We start from the raw sequence: 21,312 nt of genomic DNA, 5'->3' as shown, positions 1-21,312 counted from the left end.
AACAGAACAGATCCAATTCAATTTCAACTCCAAAAAACACAAAAAAGGTTAAAAGTCATTCCACTGCAGACTGATCCTGAACCCTGGCAGCTGATATTCAGTCTTATATTTCAATAAACGTGTAATTCAAGGGTCGAGGTCAAACGGCTGCAGCGGAAAAACTCTTTAAAACTTCATCACACTTCCCTCCTCATCTTTAAAATGTCAGTGCTCGTTATTCCAACATGGATCTCTAAAGCGGCCATGGATTTTTACTGAATGAGTCTTGCATGTTAAGATGTCAACAGGGTAGGAAATTAAATTTAAAAGTGAAACTGAACAACATGATCAGCTGGTAGATTCAGGCAGGAGACAGCTGGTTTCCCTCTGATCCGTCTGTTAAACCTGATGTTTATCTGTTGCTATCCAACAAACTTCTCTTGGAATCTGGAATATATCAGCTGTTTTTGTTCCTCGTCTATTTAATATATATGATATTTGATCGGATGACACAAAGATAAATCTGTCTCCTGCGTCATGTATATCTTTTATTCTCGCTCTAGTTTATAACTGCATCGGAACAGTCAGCAGACCAAATTGTGCTCCACCAAACTATAAAACTACCTTCAAATTTGGAATAATTTAAACTGGTCTTAAAAATAAAAAGTTATGTTTATTCTTTGAAGCTAGATTTAATCTAGTTCTGCTGTGGTTCGTGTTTGATGCTCAGAGCTGAAATCTCTGCTCTGATGGGTCACTGGTCATCTACTGTAGACCCTCTGTGGCTCTTTCACACAAAAGGAAATAGTTTGAGTTGCCAAAAAAGTTCCCTGGCCACTGGAAGAAAAAAAAAGATTCTGCTGTGCTAACAAGCTACAGCTGACGTAACCTGACCAGGACATCAAATCGAAGCCTTCTGCTGATGTTAATTTCCCACCCTGAACATCAAGCCTCTTAACGTGAACAATGAGAAGAGTGAGCTGTGTCCCTGACCAGCTAAAACAAAACAAAAAAAACAAAAAACAGAGACGATGGTCTGAGGGTTGCTGAGGGAGCAGCAGGGTGGCGCTCGGCCATCGTGTCGGACACCAGCAGGTGAGGGATCCAGACGGAGAAGATCAGGGGTCAGAGTTTAGAGGCAGAGGATGGAGGAGAGACCAGGAGCAGAGCTGTGAGAGTTTGTTATTGCAAAAATGTCGGCAGCAGAGACAAAGAGGTCCTCCGGGTCATGGCTGGCGGAGGGATGATGCAAACACGGAAAAATATTATCACACACAGAGTTTCAGGCCTCGTTCGTCAACGCGTGGCAGCTTGATTCCAGTGTGAGGATACATATTTTTCTCCACTCGTGCCTCCATTTTGATCAGCGTCTGAAATCAGCTCCCACCAGGTTCCAAGATCAAGTAAAGTTTGGTCTGCTACAGTGATAGAAAACCACACATGATGGTTTAAATCTGATCATTTAAACATCTTATGTTGTTTTTAATCTAACCAAAGTTTCCTCTGCGCGTCTGCTGTGACCACATCATCACATCCTGCACATTATTCACAATAATTGCATTTAAATTTGAAGTCAGCGGTTGAGCATCGACTCGAGACCGATTATTACCAAAAGATTTACTTCACGTACAGTTTCCCCTAAAATTAGAGTCATCTTCCACAGCTTTTGAAACATTTGATGAAGCAGACTTCTCAATAACAGCAGGCCTTCACCAACTAGAAGAGCCTTCTGCAGGAGCTACATCATTAAATAAGTTAGTTTTTAGTTTATGGGGTAAAAAACAAGTCGAGGGGTTGTGTGTGATGAAGCCAGCGCAGACTTTACATCTGCTGGGCTGCAACTAACAGTTTCCGATCATTAAGTAGGATTTGTACACAACACAACTTATCCTACATTTTGACTTTTGCGTGTTCTCCACTCCACCATCCCTCGTTAATTCGACTGGAGTCTTTATCAGCTCGTTCCTGATGAGCGCAGATTTCAGATGCTGACCACAAATACAAGTTGGCCGCTACACTCTCCTCACTGTTGTCTGCAGGAAATGGTGTCCATGGTTTAGTTGTGGGGTTACAGAGTGTGAAGCTGGCTGGATGTGTGGGTTAGCGAAGGGGCCAAACAGGGGCTGAGACATGAGAGGAGACAGACAGGGTGGGGGGTTTGGAGGCCCTGCCGTCTTACTTGGGCGTGCAGTAGTCCAGAGCGTAGTAGGAGTGGGGCAGCGTGGCCCAGCCTGCCTGGCAAACGTACAACGGGCCGACGGTTTGATACCTCAGCCGCACCGAACTGGACGAGGCACCGAACGCAGCGGCCGCAAAGGCAGAGGAGGGGCTAGTGGCACAAGCCATCTCAGTCATGCTGGTCATGCCGCAGCGAAAAAACACCCCACCCACCACCCGAAACCACAAACAAACAGGTAGAAATGAAAAATAAAAGATGATGAGAAAAAAAAAAGGGAACGTAAATAAATACAAGAAAAGAAAAGAAGGAATAGAAAGAAAGTAACGGGATGAAACAACGGAAATCTTTTCTTCTGATTCTGTCTGGAGACACGCTGCTGTTCGAGTGTGGAAGGCTGACACTGATGGTTTTGTAGATATTTATATTTACTAGCATTGAATTTGGCCACATTTGTGTTCATAATGAGGAGTTTTCCATCCTCGTTGGTCTAAAAGAGTATTTATATATAGAAAACTGGCAACAAAAAGCACTGACTGATGGTAAAACAATAAAAAATAAACATAGTGGGTTTCAAAACATGTTCAAAAAGAAAAGTAAAGGCTCTGTAATCTGACTCAGAATGCTCTGGAACAAAAAGGGAAAGATCTCCTGTGTGTGTTTTCTATCTACTGACTCAAACCCAGACTCTTCTCTTTGTGCTGATGCAGGTTTTTGTGTTTTTTTTCACGATGAAACCAGGTCAAAGACAGCAAACATCCTCTCTCACCTGTTCTCCTTCCCGTTGGGGATGACGGAGAGGCGGTCCGTGTTGTTTCTGTCACTGCAGACGTACGTGTTCCTCCTGGTCATACCTGCCGACGCGGTGTTATTCTGTAGAGAAACAGACACGACAGGATATAAATACGGCCATTTAAAACATTACATACCGTTAAAAATACACCATGACAATTCATTGTTTTCTTTTCTTATCAACTCACACTTGGGCCGGTGGTGGCGCCTTTCCTGCGGTCGGGGATGTCGGCCTTGTTGGGGTTGTTGGCGTTGCCCAGCAGAGGGCTGGCGGGTGGAGCCCCGCGGCTGCCCGGGGTGGTGGGTTTACGCAGCTGGACTCCACCTTCCTCCTTGGTGCTGTTCTCGGCCGTGGTGGTCTGACTCCTCTTTGGATGAGACATCCCTGGAGGGACGTTCTGACCGACTACAGAGAAGGAAAAAAAACAAAAAAACACAGACACAGAAGTGTGACGAGTGAGTCAAAGATGTTGTTTGTACCTCTGGCGAAAAGACGTTTTAAATGAAGTGTTTTTATCCAAAATGAGACGACCTACATTTGAAGAATATCTGACACTGACTTAAAGTGACTGAGGACATAATCAAGAGCGCATGAAGGTATTTTTAAAAAGGAAGTAGGCGGATTTAGTTCATAGTTATCAAATTATCACTCTCCTGTCTACGTTTTAATGCTAAAATAATGAGGCTGAGGCCGTTTCCCCCCTAAAATAGATTCCAGCGTCTCAAAGGTGACTATTTGCTTGTTTCCTTAGACTTCTGTGATAGTAAACTTGTTCTCTTTGTTTTCTGGACAAAACAAGCATTTAATCGAGAAATCACCAGCAGCTTTATTCGTATCTGAACCAACTATTTGTTGCAGGCCCACGAGTCTCAGGTAGCGTTTGTTTTGCTGCTGAACTGTGTCACCTGATGTGCCGTGGCTTTCTTTAAAAGTTCAGTGAACGATGGCTGTGAATCGCCGTGTTGGAGCCGGAGCTTAAAGCGTCTCAGTGCAGCCATACAAGCTGCAGCTCCAACAGAGAGGAAGCCGCATAAAACGGAGGTTATTGACAAAGCATTATATCACAGCGGACAGCACTGAGCTGTGCAAATAAGCTAAAGGTTAAAGTGCCTCCACTGTGTGACCGGTCTGATTTAGCTGCTTTTATCAGCCTGACAACAGGCTAGAAAGAAACCAGACTTTATTAGGAGGGGGAAGCACAGCGGGCACCGGCGGCTGCCACATCCACAGAAATTTAACGGTCGATATTTTGTTTTCAGACGCGATCAGAGCAGAAAGAACCAAACTGATGTGTCGCCCTCACCTTGTTCGCTGTAACGTCTCTGTTTGTGGTTGGAGGAGACGCTCCTCTGGACTTTGAGGTGTGAGGGCGACTGGCCGTTGAGCTCGCTGTTGGGTCTGGGTTTGGCCAGAGACAGGTTGCTGCTGGAGGCCGACTCGCTGGGCTCCAGCTGGGAGACAAACAGACAAATAACAGGTTCATGTCTCACCTGCAGAGTATCGAGACTGGCTGTGTTCTTATCTAACTATCACAAACAAGAAAAATATAGAAAGGAGGAGAATGAATAATAATAAATAATAATGAACCAGTTCCAAAACCAAAGACTTGTACCTCGGAGGCCTTCCTGCCCAGCAGCAGGTAGGTGGCTGTGATCTCGTCGTACTTCATCTTGGCCAGAGACTCCTGGATCTCCTCCAAGTTGAAGCCCATCCCGACCATCACATCTGCAACAAAACAAGACACATTTAAAAAAACATAAACTACAACTAGCACACTGCTGCCTGATCTGGGGAAATCAAAAAGAACATGTAAGCAGTCTTTCTAAAACTAAAAGGAAATTTGTCATAGATAATGAAATAATTAGCCTTAGCATCATGTTCGCCCCCTTTTTTTAAAAGATGTTAAACTTGGATCGTTGTTGACAAAAACATAATCTTAAGACATGATGTTTATCAAAGTATTTGGATAAAACTCTCACGCTCCCTAAAATTTCTTTCTAGTCTCGGTTAGAAAACGACTCAAACGATCGATTAATGCTGTTCACCGTCTTCAACAAAGGAACGCCTCACATCGTCTGCTCAACACGCTCACAAGCAACGTGACTAGTTTTGCAGAACAAGGAGCAACAATATAGACGAGACATCCGACAGCATATGGCTGATTATTAAATTTTCATGTGAAATTCTCAGTCTGGCCTTTTTGCAGACGCTCCTCTGGGATTATTACATGAAGAGTGAGCAGGAATCGTGTTCGCGGGGTGAGGAAATCACACAATCGGTCCTTTTCCTTCCCTGTCTGGTTCTGCCTCGATCAATCAGAAGCAGTCAGAGTGTTACAGAGTACACACACACGCACACACACACACGCACACACACACGTGACCATGACGTGCCGCCTCCCCATCGTCCGGCTCACGTTTGCAGCAGCATGTCAGGTGAAGCAGAGCGGAGTTTCCTGCTGCAGCTTCAGCTCGATCTGCTTCAAACATTTATCCCTGCGTGAGTGTTTCCCTCCCTCAACATGCATTATATGAAGGCTTCCATCCTTTCATCTCCACACTACACCGCCCATTAATTTTTAATAGTCGCTCTTCTATCTGAAACACGTCGGAGGGAACACTTCTAATCAAAGCGCGGGCAGGACCGGCTTCTCGGTGAAAAGGTGTTGAGATGAGTCACGAGCTTCACTGATGCGCTCTGATTTCCCGACGGTAACGAGTCTGTCGGAGCAGGTTTGCGTCTCGCTCTCTCTGGGCGATGCACCGAGATCAAACTCTGAATACATTCAGGAGGTTTTTGTTTTTAAATTTTTTAAAAACAAGCATCTGTACCCGCAGCCTAAAGCTAATCTGAGCTGTGAGAGGAAGAAGAAGCTTCAATGGGATGTTGACAGTAAAGAGCGTGTGAGTGTCAGAGCATCTCAGTATTTTTAGCAAATGTTAGCTTCTAAAATAAAAACGTGTCCTGGGAGCAGATCGCTTTATGTGGACAGCAGTTAGAATCTCTGCTGTGGACTTTGATTACTAGAAGGGACATAAAATCTAAAATATTATATTGATAATTTAAAGATCATCGTACTAGTTTCTGCCTCTGCTCAGTGACACTTTGGATGACTTGCAACCTGCGACTGCATCAGATTTAAGAAGTCCGACCCCTCGCTCTTGACACCTCTTAAGCAGAAACTCCATGTTTACTGCCCTCAAAATACCACACGCTCTATAAATGTACATAATTCATCCTGTCCGACAGAATTTTCTCGCCGTCAGGGAGGAAAAAGCCTCTCGGGCTGCGTTCCGACCATCACCTCACACTGAACGTCTCCGCTGAGAGCCGTGCTAATGCCATTATGTTCGGTGGGTTTACAGCTCTTCTGTTCACGTTTTTAAACCGACTGACATCTTCTAATTTGGTCGAATTAATTCTTTCTACCCTGACGTGGAGTAATCCAGCCTGGCAGACGTGACAAATCGAAGTAAACTAATAAAAAAAACACACCCACGCCATGATTATCTGTTTTTTTTTTTTTTAAAGAATCTGTCTTCTATGCCCAGAAACTTTAATCATGTCCGACCTGCTGGGAAACATCGAGCTTCTTGGAAAACCGGCTGAAACGTCAGACTGAGGGTGAGAAACGAGCCCTGCCTCTGTAACCAGGCAGAATCTGAGATAACCATCTTTCATCCGTGTCCTCGCTCCCTCCCTCACTTTCAGCCTCCTGCTCCCCCTCAACACGGCTGCTGCCTCCTAATATTTTATGACTAGGAGACCACAGTTTAACAGGAAAGGCGTTTGTTAAAGATTTAATCTGACGTGACAGAAAGAAGAACGATGCCCGTGTGACGTCTGACAGCTGAAGCTGGATGTCATGATGTCCAGGAAGTTTCAGTGTTACTGTCAAATAAAAAGAGTAAATAAATGTCTTGCACAGTATCAAGACCTGAACCAAACGTACTCTCACAGAAGACGAAAGACAAGGTGATTTAATTCATCCTGGACAGACCAGAGGTGGGAAATTATGACATTAATGGTTTTAAAAAAATGTTTTTCTGTTAATCTGGTTGCAGGAATAATTTCACTGTTTCTCAATAATTTCTCAATCAAATCACAAAAAATCCACATGATTAATAGAATTAGTTTATATAATCACAATTATAAGAGATTATAATAATCTGCAGAATAATCAATTATGAAAATAACCGTTAGCTGCGGTCCTGACTGCAGACTAATTTTCTGATTCAATCGGTCGACGGCTTTTTTCTCCTCGACGGCTTAAAACCGGCTCGTCCACAGTGATTTTTGTGTTAATTCTGTGACATCTGAACACAAATCTGAATAGAAGACGATCAGACTGTTACCACGTCCGACTTTGTGAGACTACCACTGTGACTTTTATGAAAAAAAAAAGTGACTCACATGTCTCCTAAAGTCACGACTGTCTGAATCATTGTGCAGTGGGAGAAACGATCGCCCCCAAAATATTTCTCCTTTTCCTTTTGGGGGGGTTTACGTAAGCTTTTATATGCATTATTAAGGATTCAGGGATTCCTCTGCTAGATTGAGACATCTCCTCTCCTGCGTTCCTTCTCCTGCACTCACTGGGAGTTTGTACCGGCACATGTGCACCGACAGCCAACCTCAGCTGCTCTTACGTAAGAGCTCCCCCTCATTTACAGCTTTCATCCAGGGCACGATGGGGAGGCTTCTCTCTCTCTCTCGTCTCATGCAGCAGCACAGCTCGTGTTTATTTTTTCATCCTCACGTTTCATCTTTTTTCATTAAAGTCACTTCAGCACAGAAATAATGAATCTGTGGAGCTCTACGTTTACCCCGCTAACGTTTAGCAACTCAGACGTTTTCTCACCATCAGAAACAACGTAGAGTTTAACCGTTATAGATGGGGAAGGACAATATTTGACTCGGTCTGATGTTTTACCTATTCTCTTCTGGTCCGTGATGTCCAGCTCAGGTTCAGTGTAAGGCTTGAGCTCGTCCTCTTCAAATCCTGCATTGATCCATCGATCCCTCATGATTTGCTGCAAAAGCAAAGTGAGACAATTAGAACTGAGAGACGTGAGAAAGACAGTTTTCTGCAATAATGTGGATGAAAGTTACCAGTCTCTCTATTTTTTTGGTATATAAGTAGTAAAGACAGCAAGCTAAATAAATAATGTCTCCGGACACGGCTGCTTCCAGCTTGGAGGCAAAACAATAAACACATTAGAGCCTCTGGTGCTCGACTAAGTAACAGGGACAGAGTCTAAAATGACCTCAAACATATTTGACATTGATTCATAAATCTGTCCTGCTCGGCAGACGATGACGCCAACGCAGAGAATAAGGACGAGTTTATACTTTTACTTTCTAGCTTTCTGTATAAAAAGGATTTCACAGGTAATATCACCACCGCAGAACTTGATGTGATGTGGTTGTATTAAACATGATCAGACTGTTTTGTGCTTTAATTATACTCCTCATAGAAACTGCGGGTTTTGTGGGCGAGGAGGTTTTTGCCTCTGTAGATGTGTGTTACTGAAAAGCAGCGACACACAACGTTGTTCTTTAACTTATTTCATGTCGCCTTCGCTATTTACAATCTCTGCTAAAGACCAGCTCCATTTACATCCCCTTTATTCCCTCTGAACAACCCACACAGGAACAATTTAAAGGTTAATTTTTAACTTAAATGAAAATGAACATGCTGCGTGTTGTGTCCTCTCACTGTAACGTCCCTCTTGTGCTACGCCTCATCTGTTTGCACCTTTTGTTTTAATTTGCAGCTGATCAATCGGCTCTCTGGGGTTTTAATCACGACAGAGTCAAACTAATTATCACTGATCAGGCTCTGATGCAACCAGACCTTCTGCTATAAACCAGGACATCGAGTGTCATACGAGGCCGACGCATGTGACCCTCCGAGTCGAGCCAACAGCATTTTGTTAAAATCTCTCATATTCAGCTCAACGCAAGACACAAACGAGAGAGGGAAAAAAAAAAACTGCTCTCCAAAAGCAAATAAAAGACGGAAAGCATCTTTTTAATCAAACACTTCCTTTAAAGCTGATCCACTTTAGAGTTCTGTGCCAAAAATACTCAAGAAACAACGTTTTATATGTTAATGATATGCTGCCGAGTGTCAGGCCGGGCCGCACGACTCCAGCTAGAAAAGACGATCATTAACAGTTTCTGACAACGCGATCGCCGGTCTGATTGATCTGCGGAACAATTCTCTCTCCGTCCGTTCTGCCTCTGACATCAAACGCGACTATTTTTAATCTCGGCAGATGCTCCGACGGAAATGAAACGTCTAAATATTTTCGTCCCTTTATGAATCGTGGAAAATTAAGGAATGATTTGCAGTTCAGGACATTTTGACACAGTTTGACCATCAGCAAGACAGACTTGTGTTAACACTCAACTGTCTCTGGCAGCAAATCAAAACATTTCACTTATTTTGATCTCTGCTGCTAATTTATGTTAGTTTTACTTGACTAACAATTGCTTGTTGAGGGAAATAATGTCCTTTTTACTTTACTACATTTACCTAACAGCTCCGGCTGTTTGCCATTCTACACATTTTACATAGAAAGCTAGTTCGTGAAATCTGATGCTTTAGACACATGTGCCGACTCCACGTTTGTTCTTTTTCAGGTTCTTAAAATGCAAAAAGCAGTGGCACAGTGTTTGACTGGAGGATTTGAGCTTGAAGGTGGAAGATTATGCCATTTTATTATTATTCAACCCTCATTTACAGGCATACTAGGCAGGATTTGTGATCGTTTGTACGTTTGTCTACTCGCCAGCTCAACAAGGGATTCAAAAGAGAGCATAAGTCATCATGTGAGCTACAGTGAAGGAAGAGCAGCAGTGTAACATCCACATTTTCCTAACTAACTCCTGAGTCCTTTTTTCCTAAAAAGCCATTTCCTACAGCCACAAATTGTACTCAGAACGGCTTCGACTGAGCTTGTTTTAGCGAAATGAACACTGAGGCACCGTGGACTCGTAGATAAAAAGGCGGAGAAGTGAACAAGAAAGACAATTTTGGTACAAAACAAGAATGACGATGCATTATTCATGGTTACAACATCAGAAAGGAGGAGGAGAGTGTGGGCCGGCGCACACAGAAAACAGGACACCGTGGGCGTCAGAGAAGATGATGCAGGAGGGGATGCAGGAGCCGAGAGGAGGGGAAGGGGGGTTTTGTTGGAGAGGTGGAGGATAGATGGCATTCTCCGATGGTGCAGACGTGCTGTGGGAGTGTGTTAAGAATTGAGAGGTATATTTACATTTTCTGCGTCCTCCCTCACCTCGAGAGTACCCCGCTTGGACGGGTTGAGCACCAGGAAGCGTTTGAGGAGGTTCTCACAGTCTGTGGACATGTAGAAAGGGATGCGGTACTTCCCTCTGAGCACACGCTCCCGCAGCTCCTGCAGGGACGAGGAGCGACAACAGGAAGTCAACAAAACACTTCACAATGCCATGAGTCATATTTTGATTACTGAACGCCCATGGAAATTATTATCAGTCATTAAATAACACCAGGTCATGAGATATGATATGAAGTATAGCATCCAGACATCCTCAGCACTCTCCTACCTTGAGGTTCTGTCCATCGAAGGGCAGCGAGCCGCTGACCAGCGTGTACAGAATGACCCCCAGACTCCAGACGTCCACCTCCGGCCCGTCGTACTTCTTCCCCTGGAAAAGCTCCGGCGCTGCGTACGGCGGAGAACCGCAGAACGTGTCCAGCTTGTTGCCCATGGTGAACTCATTACTGAAGCCAAAATCTGCGATCTTGATGTTCATGTCTGCATCGAGCAGCAGGTTCTCAGCCTGAGTACCAACACATGAAGGTCAGAGGTGACGATGCTGAGACAACACATTCATAAAAGAGCTAAAATAACAATTTCTCATCTGCAAAATTTAAGTTTATGTATTTCTTCCACAACACAAAACAAAGAAACTTCTGTAACACATTTTTTCCAGTAAAGGTTACACAAACAAGAGCCAAAAGCTAGGCTAGCTGTTTCCCTTGGCTTCAATTCTTTATGCTAAGCTAAGCTAACTGTCTTCAGAGTGGTTTTAATGTTCTCATCTGACTCTTGAATAAAGCAAAGAAGAGTGATTATTTAGTGTATAAAAAGTCAAAAAATGCTCATTAAAATGTTGATTTAAGCCCCAAATTCAGTATAAAACAGAGAAAAGCAGCACATCTTCTGTTATTTCTGTTGGACAAACACCTCTGAATGCTGTAATTTTACCAGACATTCAATAGATTACCACTGTTTAGTTTGCTGTGAGTGAAACAAATGTAGCCTTCATCAGTTTCTGCTCATATTCATATTAACAGGAGTGATCCGGTTTGATATAATGTGATGTAATGAAACTGAAAATCTACTTTGTGAATGAAACAAAGAACGGGAGGACTTTAAACTCAAACATCTGCTCGCTGCTCACGAGCAGCTGTAGGCGAAAAACACTAATTAGGAAGCTGAAGCAAAAGAGAGCAGAGAAAAGACTGAACCGTCATCCTGAGCTGCTTTCAGCTGCCGGAGGAGTAAACAACACTCACTACACCGAGACTGACCATCAACAACAACAACAGAAGAAAAACGTGTAATCTCAGTGAGTGACATCAGAGTCAGAATAGTGCCGGACGAGCCTGAGGGATCACGGTTCATTCGCTGGTTAAAATTCAACCTGGATCACACCTGTGACGTATGAACACACACACAGGGACAAACACACACACACACACACACACACGTGTTTGTTCTGCAAACATGAAGCCAACAGAAGAGGCAGCGCTCACATCTCCCTCCTCATGGATCATTCATGAAGCTCTACAGAGGAAACAGTTTAGACGTGCAGGAAGATACACGGACCTCTCTCTTCGTCGAGCGACTCCCACTGAGATAAAAATACAGACCCATCAATATTTATACTGGGAGAAGTGGAAGCGCGTCACGGCTGCGAAGTGGAGGAGGTCCATTTACACCACGACGGGTGCCGCGGTGCTGAACGTGTGCGCAGTTAAGAGGCACGCCAAGTGTGGCATAATCATACGAATTAAGGTAGAAGTGGGGCTGAGGAGTAAGTCAGAGAGAGGCAGAGCGGAGCCTCATTAGCAGCATATGCTGCGTTTGCAGTCAGATGTGGTGTGTGTGAGTCGTCGCAGGGAATATGGGAGTTAAGAGAAGAGTCATAAAACACGTAACACTGACGTCAGCGCAGTACTCTGACCTTTTCTGTCCAATGAGTCAGGCGTAATTAGCCTCAAAAGTAGAGACACTTTGCTGAATTACACTCTTTGCAGGGATGTAATGATTAACAGGGATACGAATAAAACGGTGTGTTGATTTCAGTTGTCGAGTGCAAATTAACATCTTAAATATCAAGTTGTCTGCAGCTGTAAATGGGAATAAATCATGCAGAAACTCTAAAGACATACATAAACAATATTTGCTCAAATGTTGTCAGTTTAATGACAAAACGTTTGGTCCAAATAAAGACTGAATGCATTTTATTTCATACGATCAGCAGTGTGCAACTAAAGGAGATTATTTTGTGGTTTTCGTCTTCATGTGCCTACATTTCCAAAAAGTCCTCAGTTTCAGAGAACGCAGCGATAATGGCTGCACACTCTCCTCTCTATCATGTGGCTGCATTGCATTCTGGTCGAATGAAGCCACCGTCAGCGCACAGAAAGTTCCCACAGCCTTGTCGTCCTTCTCTGAACTCACCTTGAGGTCTCTGTGAACAATGTGCTTCTGGTGGCAGTACTGCACCGCTGATACGATCTGTACGAGGAAGAAGACAAGCAGAGTTTAGTTAAATGTCTGGTGTTCAGCTCTCAGACTGTGATAAAGGATGTGGTGGGGGAGGAGAGGGAGGAGGGGGAGGAGATGTGGTCGACAGCGACAGGAAAGATAAAACATAACACAGGTGTGGCTGAAGACACCAGCAGGGTGAGAGAGAGCAGGTTTCCTCTGTGAAGTCAAACTACTGTACATTAATCTCTCTCACAGTCCAGGTCACAGATGATCTGAAGGGTACAAAAGCTTCCTACATTTAGAAATATTAACTTTTTACATCTCGCCTTAGTTTTATTGCGCACTGGCTTTTTTTTTGCAGTGTCTGTTATTGCAGTGCAATTATTCCTTTTATCCTCTGTTCCATTATTGTTTGGTGCTGCAGGCGATGTTTCCAAATCTACACTGCTGTGAAAAGTAGAACTGAGAAAACTAAATTAAGTTTTTCTTCAATATCTTTTGGCTTCAGATTTGTTTGATCCTGCACGAACCACAGACGCATCTCAAGACGCTCTGAAAACCTGTTTTTCCTGCAGTGTAATCCTACATAAACAGCCCTGTTGGAACAGTTGTGCTGATTTCTAGGGACACCTTTTTTTGGTGCACTGAGAATCGTTGACAGGTGAATCGTAATAGAATCACGACACCAGTGAAGATTCGCACCTCTTCTCACCGTGTACAGAACAAATGCTACAGTAATGATTTGTCCTTTTCACAATACACAGTGCATCACTGTTTCTACTGGCTGAGCGGCCACATCCGCTTCGTCAAAGTTCAACAAAGTTGTGAACAAAGACCGTCCACCACGGCCGACTGAATCAAGCACATCTGAAATCACGCTGGCTTCACCAAAGATGAGTGGGAGACGAAGCAAACATCCTCAGGCTGGAAGTGTAATGTGACCGTACGTTTGAGTGCTGACTACCTCTTTATGACACAGTTTTGAGTCAAACTGCAGCCATGTTCGGTCTTAAAACAGCCGAAAGGGTTTTTACCACAGTGGAACAGATTGTAGTACATTTTTGCTTTCTAAATGTTACTTGGATTCATGTTTGCGTGACTCACCGATGTGCAGCTGCTTCGGAAATGTATTAAAAGATCTTCGGTGTCTCTAGAAGTGCTAAAGCTTCCTCCAGCACATAAAATAGCTCTGCTTTTGGCTAGTTTCTTATCATCATGCAACACTTAATGACTTTGGACTATGCGAGGCAGTTGTTGAGAGGTCTGTGACAGGGACAGAGGCAGGTTTGGACATTTCTAATCCGTCTTCAGAGCGCTGTCCCAGAAGCAGGACAGAGGACAGCGACCTGTCTGAGGCAGAGTCGGGAGCAGAGGTGTGAAACCAGAACACTGCAGGGGGAGAAAGCTGGGTACCTGTCTAAATTTAGCCCTGGCCTCTTTTTCCTTCATTCTTCCATGTGCAACCAGGTAGTCGAAGACTTCTCCTGCGAAAGAAAGACACAGAAAGACAGAATTAGAGAATGACGAGGAGTCTTAGACGCGGAGGAAGAGGCAGAAAGCAATGAATGAAAAGTCAGAGATGCGAAGAAGGTAGAAACAAAAAGTGAGTCACAACTTATAAAAATAAGGAGACAAAAATAACTTGAGGGTGAACTTCTCTAAGCAGCTGTCCTGCACCATCACCCATGTGCATGGTTGGAGGGTGTTTCTTGACCATATTGAGGCGAGCGCTGCGCTGCTTCCTCCACACTGAGCCTCTCCTGGAGGCACAAAGCTGCTGCAGCAGACCCTTCCTTTGGCCCACACTTCTGCACACTTGCAGCCAAAACGTGACTACGCTCGCTCGTGTGCTAATTGAACTCAGGCGGCTGCCTTGTGTGTGGCGTCCGTGTGTGCATATGTGTGTCCGTATCGAGGCAAAATGAGGAACTGAACGACAAGGAACAAAACTACGCCTCCCCCACTTTTCCTGAATCCTTGAAACCCTCCCACTCTCTCAGCGGTGACCTGCAGAGGCAGCCGGATTGTACATTTCTATACTTTACAGCTCCAGAAATGCAACAATTCGTCGCCGCTCTGTGATTCAACTGCTAAAGTCAGAATGTGCCGGATAACACATTTCATGTCGGAGCGAAAGGGCACAACATGAGCTGCACATCGAGAAGAGAACACGGGACAAGACAGGAAAGTAGCAAGACAATCAATATCTTACTTTAAAAATAAGTCGAGAATGTGCAACAAGAAAAAACTAGACGTCTGAAACAGGAAGTTTATGTTACAACAAAAACAGATTTGCTGATTTATGTCAATCTTTATTTGAATGATCCGATACTGGTTAATAAAATCCAGAGATGGATGTTTGAATAATCACCTTTCTCTCTGGATGTCGGTCTGAATTCAACACCTGTTTTTTGTCAAAGTTGCGTAGAAGAGTAAGTTCCTGCAGAGATCCTCGCAGCCCGGACGACAATCTGCTGCGCTGGAGGCCGAGCTGAGGGGGTTGCCTTGAGATTCCTCTTGAATTCCAAGAAAATCAATCAACCAAACCCGAGAGAAATATTAGATTTACTTCATTAAGATCGAACGCATCTGGCCAACGATCACAGTCCCGGTCTCAGTCATAATGCGATTTCCTCCTCTACGAACAGATCTTTACAATTTGCCGTCTCTGCTCGGCCGAGCGTCCAGAAAATGACCTTTCCAAGAAATCAATGTTGAGATGTCGCCATTTATGTCCCGTATATATGTGGCGCTGCATTAAATGAGAAATGAAGGAACACTTTACCATGAGATGTAAACTCGTGTTGAGATGTTAGCTATAAAAAAAAGGGCACTTTGACTGACGCTGACAACTGTAAGTAGGATAATAAATGCCATTAGTGAACAAAGTCGGTGCTTTTGTGTGCTTCTACACATTAATCTTTTCCTGGAAATGTTTTTCTAACATTTGCCACAGTTAACAAGCCTCTCTCTTCATTCTCCTTCATTAGCTTTAATACAAAGCCACTCATCTCTGATAAAAAGAGACTCACATAATAGTCAGTCGCAATCAGCTGTGTGAAGCTACAGAGGAGGAAGAGCGACGTGCAACTTCAGCCGGAGGAAGTGCATTAGTCTCTGCGCGACGCCGGCAGACGTGACCACAGCTTTTTGTTTTGGTTTCTGATTCGCCACTCTCTTTTTCCATCAGACAGATTTGTGACTCTACATCGACAGGCGTCAGCGTCCCTCCAGCACTGTCGAAGCTGCATGTAATCTGGTTTTGAAAATCAGTCTACTAGTCTAACGTTGCACTCCTGTATCACTTTTGGACGATCACAATTGATAAAGCAGAACCAGAGACATATTATGTTCCACAGATTCTTCTTCCTTTTTAAAACATATCGCCGACATTACCCACAATGCAGCCTGAGCCACTCAGTTGAGGCAATCTATTTACTCAGTTTTGTGTTCTCCTACTTCTCGGTCCTTTTCAGACAGAAGTAAGAGTCTGCACACTACACGCCCCTCCTGTGTCTAAATTATTCACGCACATTTATCACATTTGGTGTTAATAAATCATACTCGGGAGCAGCACACAGAGTGCACATTTCTTCCAACTGTGTCTGATGTTCTGTGCAGGAGTTCGGCTTCTCACTTATATTCTGTTTCGTGCACAGTCTCCCTGATATTGTAAGAATGCAGGCGGGAACACAATCACTTGTTTCATGTTCGGACCACAGTGTGAGGACGACAGCTTCCCTTGTGAGTTGAGGAAAGGCTCGTACGAGGCTCACGAAACATGCTGGAGGTAAATGTTGCAACAGAACGTTATCTCACCTCCGCTGGCGTACTCCATCACTAGGTAGAGCGTCCTCTCCGTCTCAATCACTTCAAAAAGCTTCACTAAAAAGGCAGGAGAGAGACACAGAAAGAAAGAGAGGAAATGATTAATTATCAATTAAGCCTGAAGTTGGCGGCGTTACAGACAGAGACAGTGATGGATTCATGGAAACAAAAATGCCAAAAATGTTTCCAAGCACACCTAGAGAGAGGAGGGGACGAGGGAAGTTATGTGGATCTGTGTGTGTGTGTCGTGACCATGTAAGCGCAGCATCAAGTCGAGCAGCACTCAATATTTACAGTACAGTCCAAAAGCTGTTTTTTTCCCCTCTCTTCTCCTTCTCACTGCAGTGTGTCGAGCGCGGAGATATAAAAGACCGTGTGATGAGCGGCTGAGGCTGCTAAATATAGACAAGGTGGGATGGAAGACAATGAGCGAGAGGGCGGAGAGGTGGCTGATGGAGAGCGAACGGGCTGGTGAGCGCTTACTATCATTCCCCGTAATTATAATCACATTTCTGCAGAGGAAATCATGGAGCGCGAGGAGAGGAAATTAAAAGTAATTAGCGGGGAATCCCATCTCCGAAACCAAAACGCACCGCGGCGGGGTGTCTGAGGTGTGTGTTTCAAAGACACGTGTGTGTTCTGTGCGGTGATGGAATGTGACTAAGAGCATTTACTCAATAACTGTAATTAAGCACAATTTTGAGATACATGTACTTACTTGAATATCTACATTTACATCTGCTGGGTTATATTTCCACTCTACTGCACTTTGGAGGCACAAATAAACCCAAACGAATGCGACTTCTACTCAAATAATATCCAAATGGGTGACCAAAGTAAGATTTTAACACATTATTTTTACTTCTGGGTATTTTTCTTACAACTGATTCTGTGTTTTTGTGTGTGTATACTGTGAAAATAAGTTTGGTGAATGTGGAGGAAGAAGGAGCCTTGATCTGATGCTTTAAAAGGTGCAAAAAATCCAGAATATTTTATGAATCCAGCTTCTCATGTCAGCATTTTATCAGCTTCTTTGTGTTACAACTTGCATCTTTACAACATTTACTGTATATTACAGTCAGGGTATTTTTAATAAGGTCAACTGACATATCAGTCAGCCGATATCGGGGAATAACAGACACTGTCGTCCAACAGACGATAGATTAAGTGAACATGAAAACACTTTTATCCTTCAACAGCTGAGTTTTTCATTGTATTTGCAGCTTGTGGTTTAGTGGTTTACTGTTAGCTGTTATTTCCTGTTGCAGTGGCTGCGTGATTCCAACGTTGCTACAGCTCCAGGCAGTGTATTAACTTACTTATTGATCAGAACTGCTTCACTTTCTGATCCCAAAACAAAGCGGAAAGAACGACCCTCCAGTTTCTAGTCTCATCAATCAGATGCAGTTAAAGAGGACGGCGGCCATTAAGTCAATGAGACGCTGAAATGTTCCGGATTATTACAAATTTTACATCCACGTTGTAAAATCTAAACTGCATCTGAAGTGTTCGTCCCGTCTTCTTACTTAAAATGGCTGCTGTATTTACACAAGCGTGATTTTAAAGAAGTTCCTTCCCAGTAATCCCCTGTGACTTCTGCGTGAACCAAAACAAATTAAAAAAAAGAAAGAAAAGGGAACCAAAAAGCTTCACCAGCAGTCCGACTACAAACACACTGATGAAACACAGACTGGCAGCATGTTGCTGGTTCATGTGACTGCTCGGTAACATAAAGGTCGAAGGTCAGAGACCTGCAAGCCAAGTGTTTATGAGCAGGTGGACAGAAAACCTTCATAACATCAGTCTGAAATGTAAGAGATTTTTTTTAGATTAAGTGTTTGTGTGTGTGAGATCCACTCACCTATATTGGGATGGTTCAAGATCTTCATTATTCTAACTTCTCTGAAGAGCTGTGAAGGAACAGAGACAAACAGTGTTAATATAGTTCCTCTCTGTGGGTTTCAAGATTTAAATATTTTGAGTGTGCTCTTAAAAAAAAAAAAAAAACATGAAACAATCAAAGCTCAGGACAGCACGTCGCTCGTACAGGACAGAGACACAGCTGACAAATTAAGGAAGAAGTAAAAGCCACATCATTCAAAATCTGCTGAGTAAAAAAACCACAATATCAAACAAAAAAAGAGGAATAAATGTGACCGACATGAGTTATGACACCTTTTACGTGGTGAACACAGACTTCCTGTTTATCTTAATGAGTAGCTGTTCATCTTTTCAGTCTGGATATTAGTCAGAAGGCAAACCAGAGGGACAGAAATCATCCTTCAAATACAAAACTGTAAAAGCAATTATGTAGAATCTACTTACTTATTAAGTGGCATTTACACATTACATGTCATTTCCATCTCACAAAGCAATAATTAATATTTCATTTCTAAGAGTTTTCTCATTAGCGGGCACAGATTATATTAAATTTTTACATGACATTTCACAGTTCTCCTGATGATGAATAAACACTTTCAACACTGCATTTCTTATTCACTTCCTATCAGGCGATCGCGGGCTCACAAACCCAAACACCGCTCCGCGTGTTGCGCCAACATCAACACATTTTTCGTGGAAATGTGATCGTTTGGTCACCGCCAACACAAACGGGATATCCTGCGGCCCGAGAGGCGCTCGTACATCAGCTGAATAGCCCTCGGCGGGGTCAAGACGAGGATCTGAATCACGTTAAACATGCACCATCACATCTCCTCCCTCCGCGATAATAACAAGACACTGTGTCAACACACGCTCTCCTCCACCATCAGCATCCAGAGTGACCAGACAAGCAGATTTGTAGCGGCCAAAAGTGCTTTTAAGTCTTCCGCTGGAAGAGGCATAAAAAGAACCGGGCGCAATATATTATTGATCCACTGTTAACTACACCTCCTCGCTCTCCCTTCCTCGCTCTCGCCATAAAAATATAAAAAGGCATCCATCTTTGATGAGGCGGGAGTAGCTACGGGTCGGTTTGTAGCTTACTGACGACCAAACTGTGAGGCTGTGCCGTCAGAAAACACACAGAAGAAGAACATCCACAGAGCTACATGCAAGAGTGTTTCGTAGTATTAACCTGTCCAACTCTGCATCTGACTGATTAATACTGGTTGGCTTTGTTGGTTGGTTTGTTCAGGTTTAGGCATGAAGAGTACGACAGGAAGAGCGAGTCATGCCATCGCCGTCAAAGCCCAAGTTTTAGTTTTCAGAGCTCGAACGCTGTCAGAACGGCTGCTGTTGCATTAATAATAATATAGAACATCAAAATTTTAAAGCATTAACAACCATATGCTTGACATTTTGACTGGCTTACAAGATAAATTATTCAAACTATCTTTTTTTTTTCTGTTTGTTTCAGTTGCACTTTGTCAGACATTTTTAAAAGCTGTCCACGTTTATCTTCCTGCTGCTCAACTTTCTTTTCGAGAGATATTTGAAACAAATGAATGCATCGCTTTCATGACCAGGCACAGTAAAATGATCATTTAGTCTATAAAATGCCACAAATGTATCAATTAATTGTTTAATAAATAATGATGAGAGGAAGACGATCAAGTTGGGATAGAACGACTATCAGAATCTGTACTTCTTCTTTGTGTGACTGCTTGTTACTGTTTCAGCAGCACTCTTTTGGCTTCACTTCTAAAATATCATAAAGCAGACGCATCTCATTTGGAGTAACGCATCGTGGCTCATTTGTGCATTTTTCTCATTTATCTCTCAGCGTCAATCTGTCCTCTCAGCGGGGAGCGAAGTAAACAATGGCGGTACAGTGAGCAGGGAGCCTGAGCGACAAACACAAAAGGTTCATTGACAGTTTTGAAACTGCGGCGCCTCAAACGCTGCAGATCCACCGGGACGCCCTGATGAAGCCTCGTGTCCTGAACCGCAGACCTCCGGTGTGTGTGCCTGAGAGGCAAACAGATGGTGACGAACAGCGGGTGATGCTGCACGCCGCGCTGCCTGAACACACACGGTTACATGATACTGTAAAAAAAAAGTAGAAATTAGATAAAGATGTTTCAGGCTACGGAGGAAAAATGTTTTTCCATTTCTTGTCTCAGTTATTTGAAGTAAAATACAGTTAAAACCTGGCTGCGTTTGCTGTGTTACTCCGATAAATCTCTGTTTCTCGAACTAGGACTGAATCAAAAACTTGTTTGAAGTCAGACTTTGGATGCAATATTTACAGATATTACAAAGAAGCAATCTAATATCACACTGTGGTGAAACTGGTGGTTTATCTCCGTCAGTCAGGACTCTGTCTTTAAATCCTTCTGTTTCTGACTAGAAGGCAGTTTAGAAACAGAAGTGAAATTGTTGTTAAGTTAATAAGTATCGCTTCAAAAATCACATGACTTCAATATGGTCATCTGCAAAAACTCACATCCTGTGGTGAACGCTGGCTGTGGGAGGAGGAACCGAGACAATAAATCTCAGTTCAGGAACAACTGAAGGGTTAATTATGAACTCCAGTCAGCGGGGCCTTCAGGACGGAGTCGACCGGTTTGGAAGCCATGTTAACAAACTGAGCCAGGACGAGTCTGGCTGCTGACGAGCATGAGGAGGAGGAGGAGGAGGGGAAGATGAAGGAGAAGAGGAGCTGTGGAGTGAGCCTGAGGTCTCCTCACTGTCATTACAGTCAGCCTGTGATCCCATCATTATACTGAAAATACTCTCCTGAGCTCTTAAAGTACAGAGGAATAAATCTGAGCTGGCTTCTGTGTGACAGGAGAAACGCTGCTGCTCGAGAAACAAGAACA

The 21,312-nt window shown here is 43.5% G+C and overlaps 1 protein-coding gene across 27 annotated transcripts in view; it reads right to left on the bottom strand.

Moving 5' to 3' along the window:
• The window catches only part of mark3a (MAP/microtubule affinity-regulating kinase 3a), a 46,176-nt gene that overhangs the window by 12,019 nt on the left and 12,845 nt on the right, over window positions 1-21,312 (bottom strand). For 19 of the 27 annotated variants that reach the window (XR_005079547.1, XR_005079548.1, XM_037125281.1 and 16 more), the window contains 11 exons: window positions 18,411-18,459; window positions 16,541-16,606; window positions 14,135-14,205; window positions 12,692-12,748; window positions 10,545-10,781; window positions 10,235-10,375; window positions 7,882-7,981; window positions 4,561-4,673; window positions 4,252-4,399; window positions 3,136-3,353; window positions 2,925-3,028 (listed from right to left, as the gene is read on the bottom strand). Coding sequence is in view for 25 of the 27 variants with exons in the window: in XM_037125281.1 (XP_036981176.1) it covers window positions 2,925-3,028; window positions 3,136-3,353; window positions 4,252-4,399; window positions 4,561-4,673; window positions 7,882-7,981; window positions 10,235-10,375; window positions 10,545-10,781; window positions 12,692-12,748; window positions 14,135-14,205; window positions 16,541-16,606; window positions 18,411-18,459 (1,304 nt within the window). In the remaining 2 variants the exon portion in view is untranslated. The remainder of the gene's footprint in view (window positions 1-2,924; window positions 3,029-3,135; window positions 3,354-4,251; window positions 4,400-4,560; window positions 4,674-7,881; window positions 7,982-10,234; window positions 10,376-10,544; window positions 10,782-12,691; window positions 12,749-14,134; window positions 14,206-16,540; window positions 16,607-18,410; window positions 18,460-21,312) is intronic. The other 8 variants (XM_037125285.1, XM_037125297.1, XM_037125306.1 and 5 more) reach the window with 1 other exon arrangement.

This window comes from Acanthopagrus latus, chromosome 16 (assembly GCF_904848185.1).
Source record: "Acanthopagrus latus isolate v.2019 chromosome 16, fAcaLat1.1, whole genome shotgun sequence".
NCBI classification, from domain to species: domain Eukaryota; kingdom Metazoa; phylum Chordata; class Actinopteri; order Spariformes; family Sparidae; genus Acanthopagrus; species Acanthopagrus latus.
Note: the sequence above shows the minus strand (reverse complement) of the source record. Positions and strands in the feature narration are given on the sequence as shown.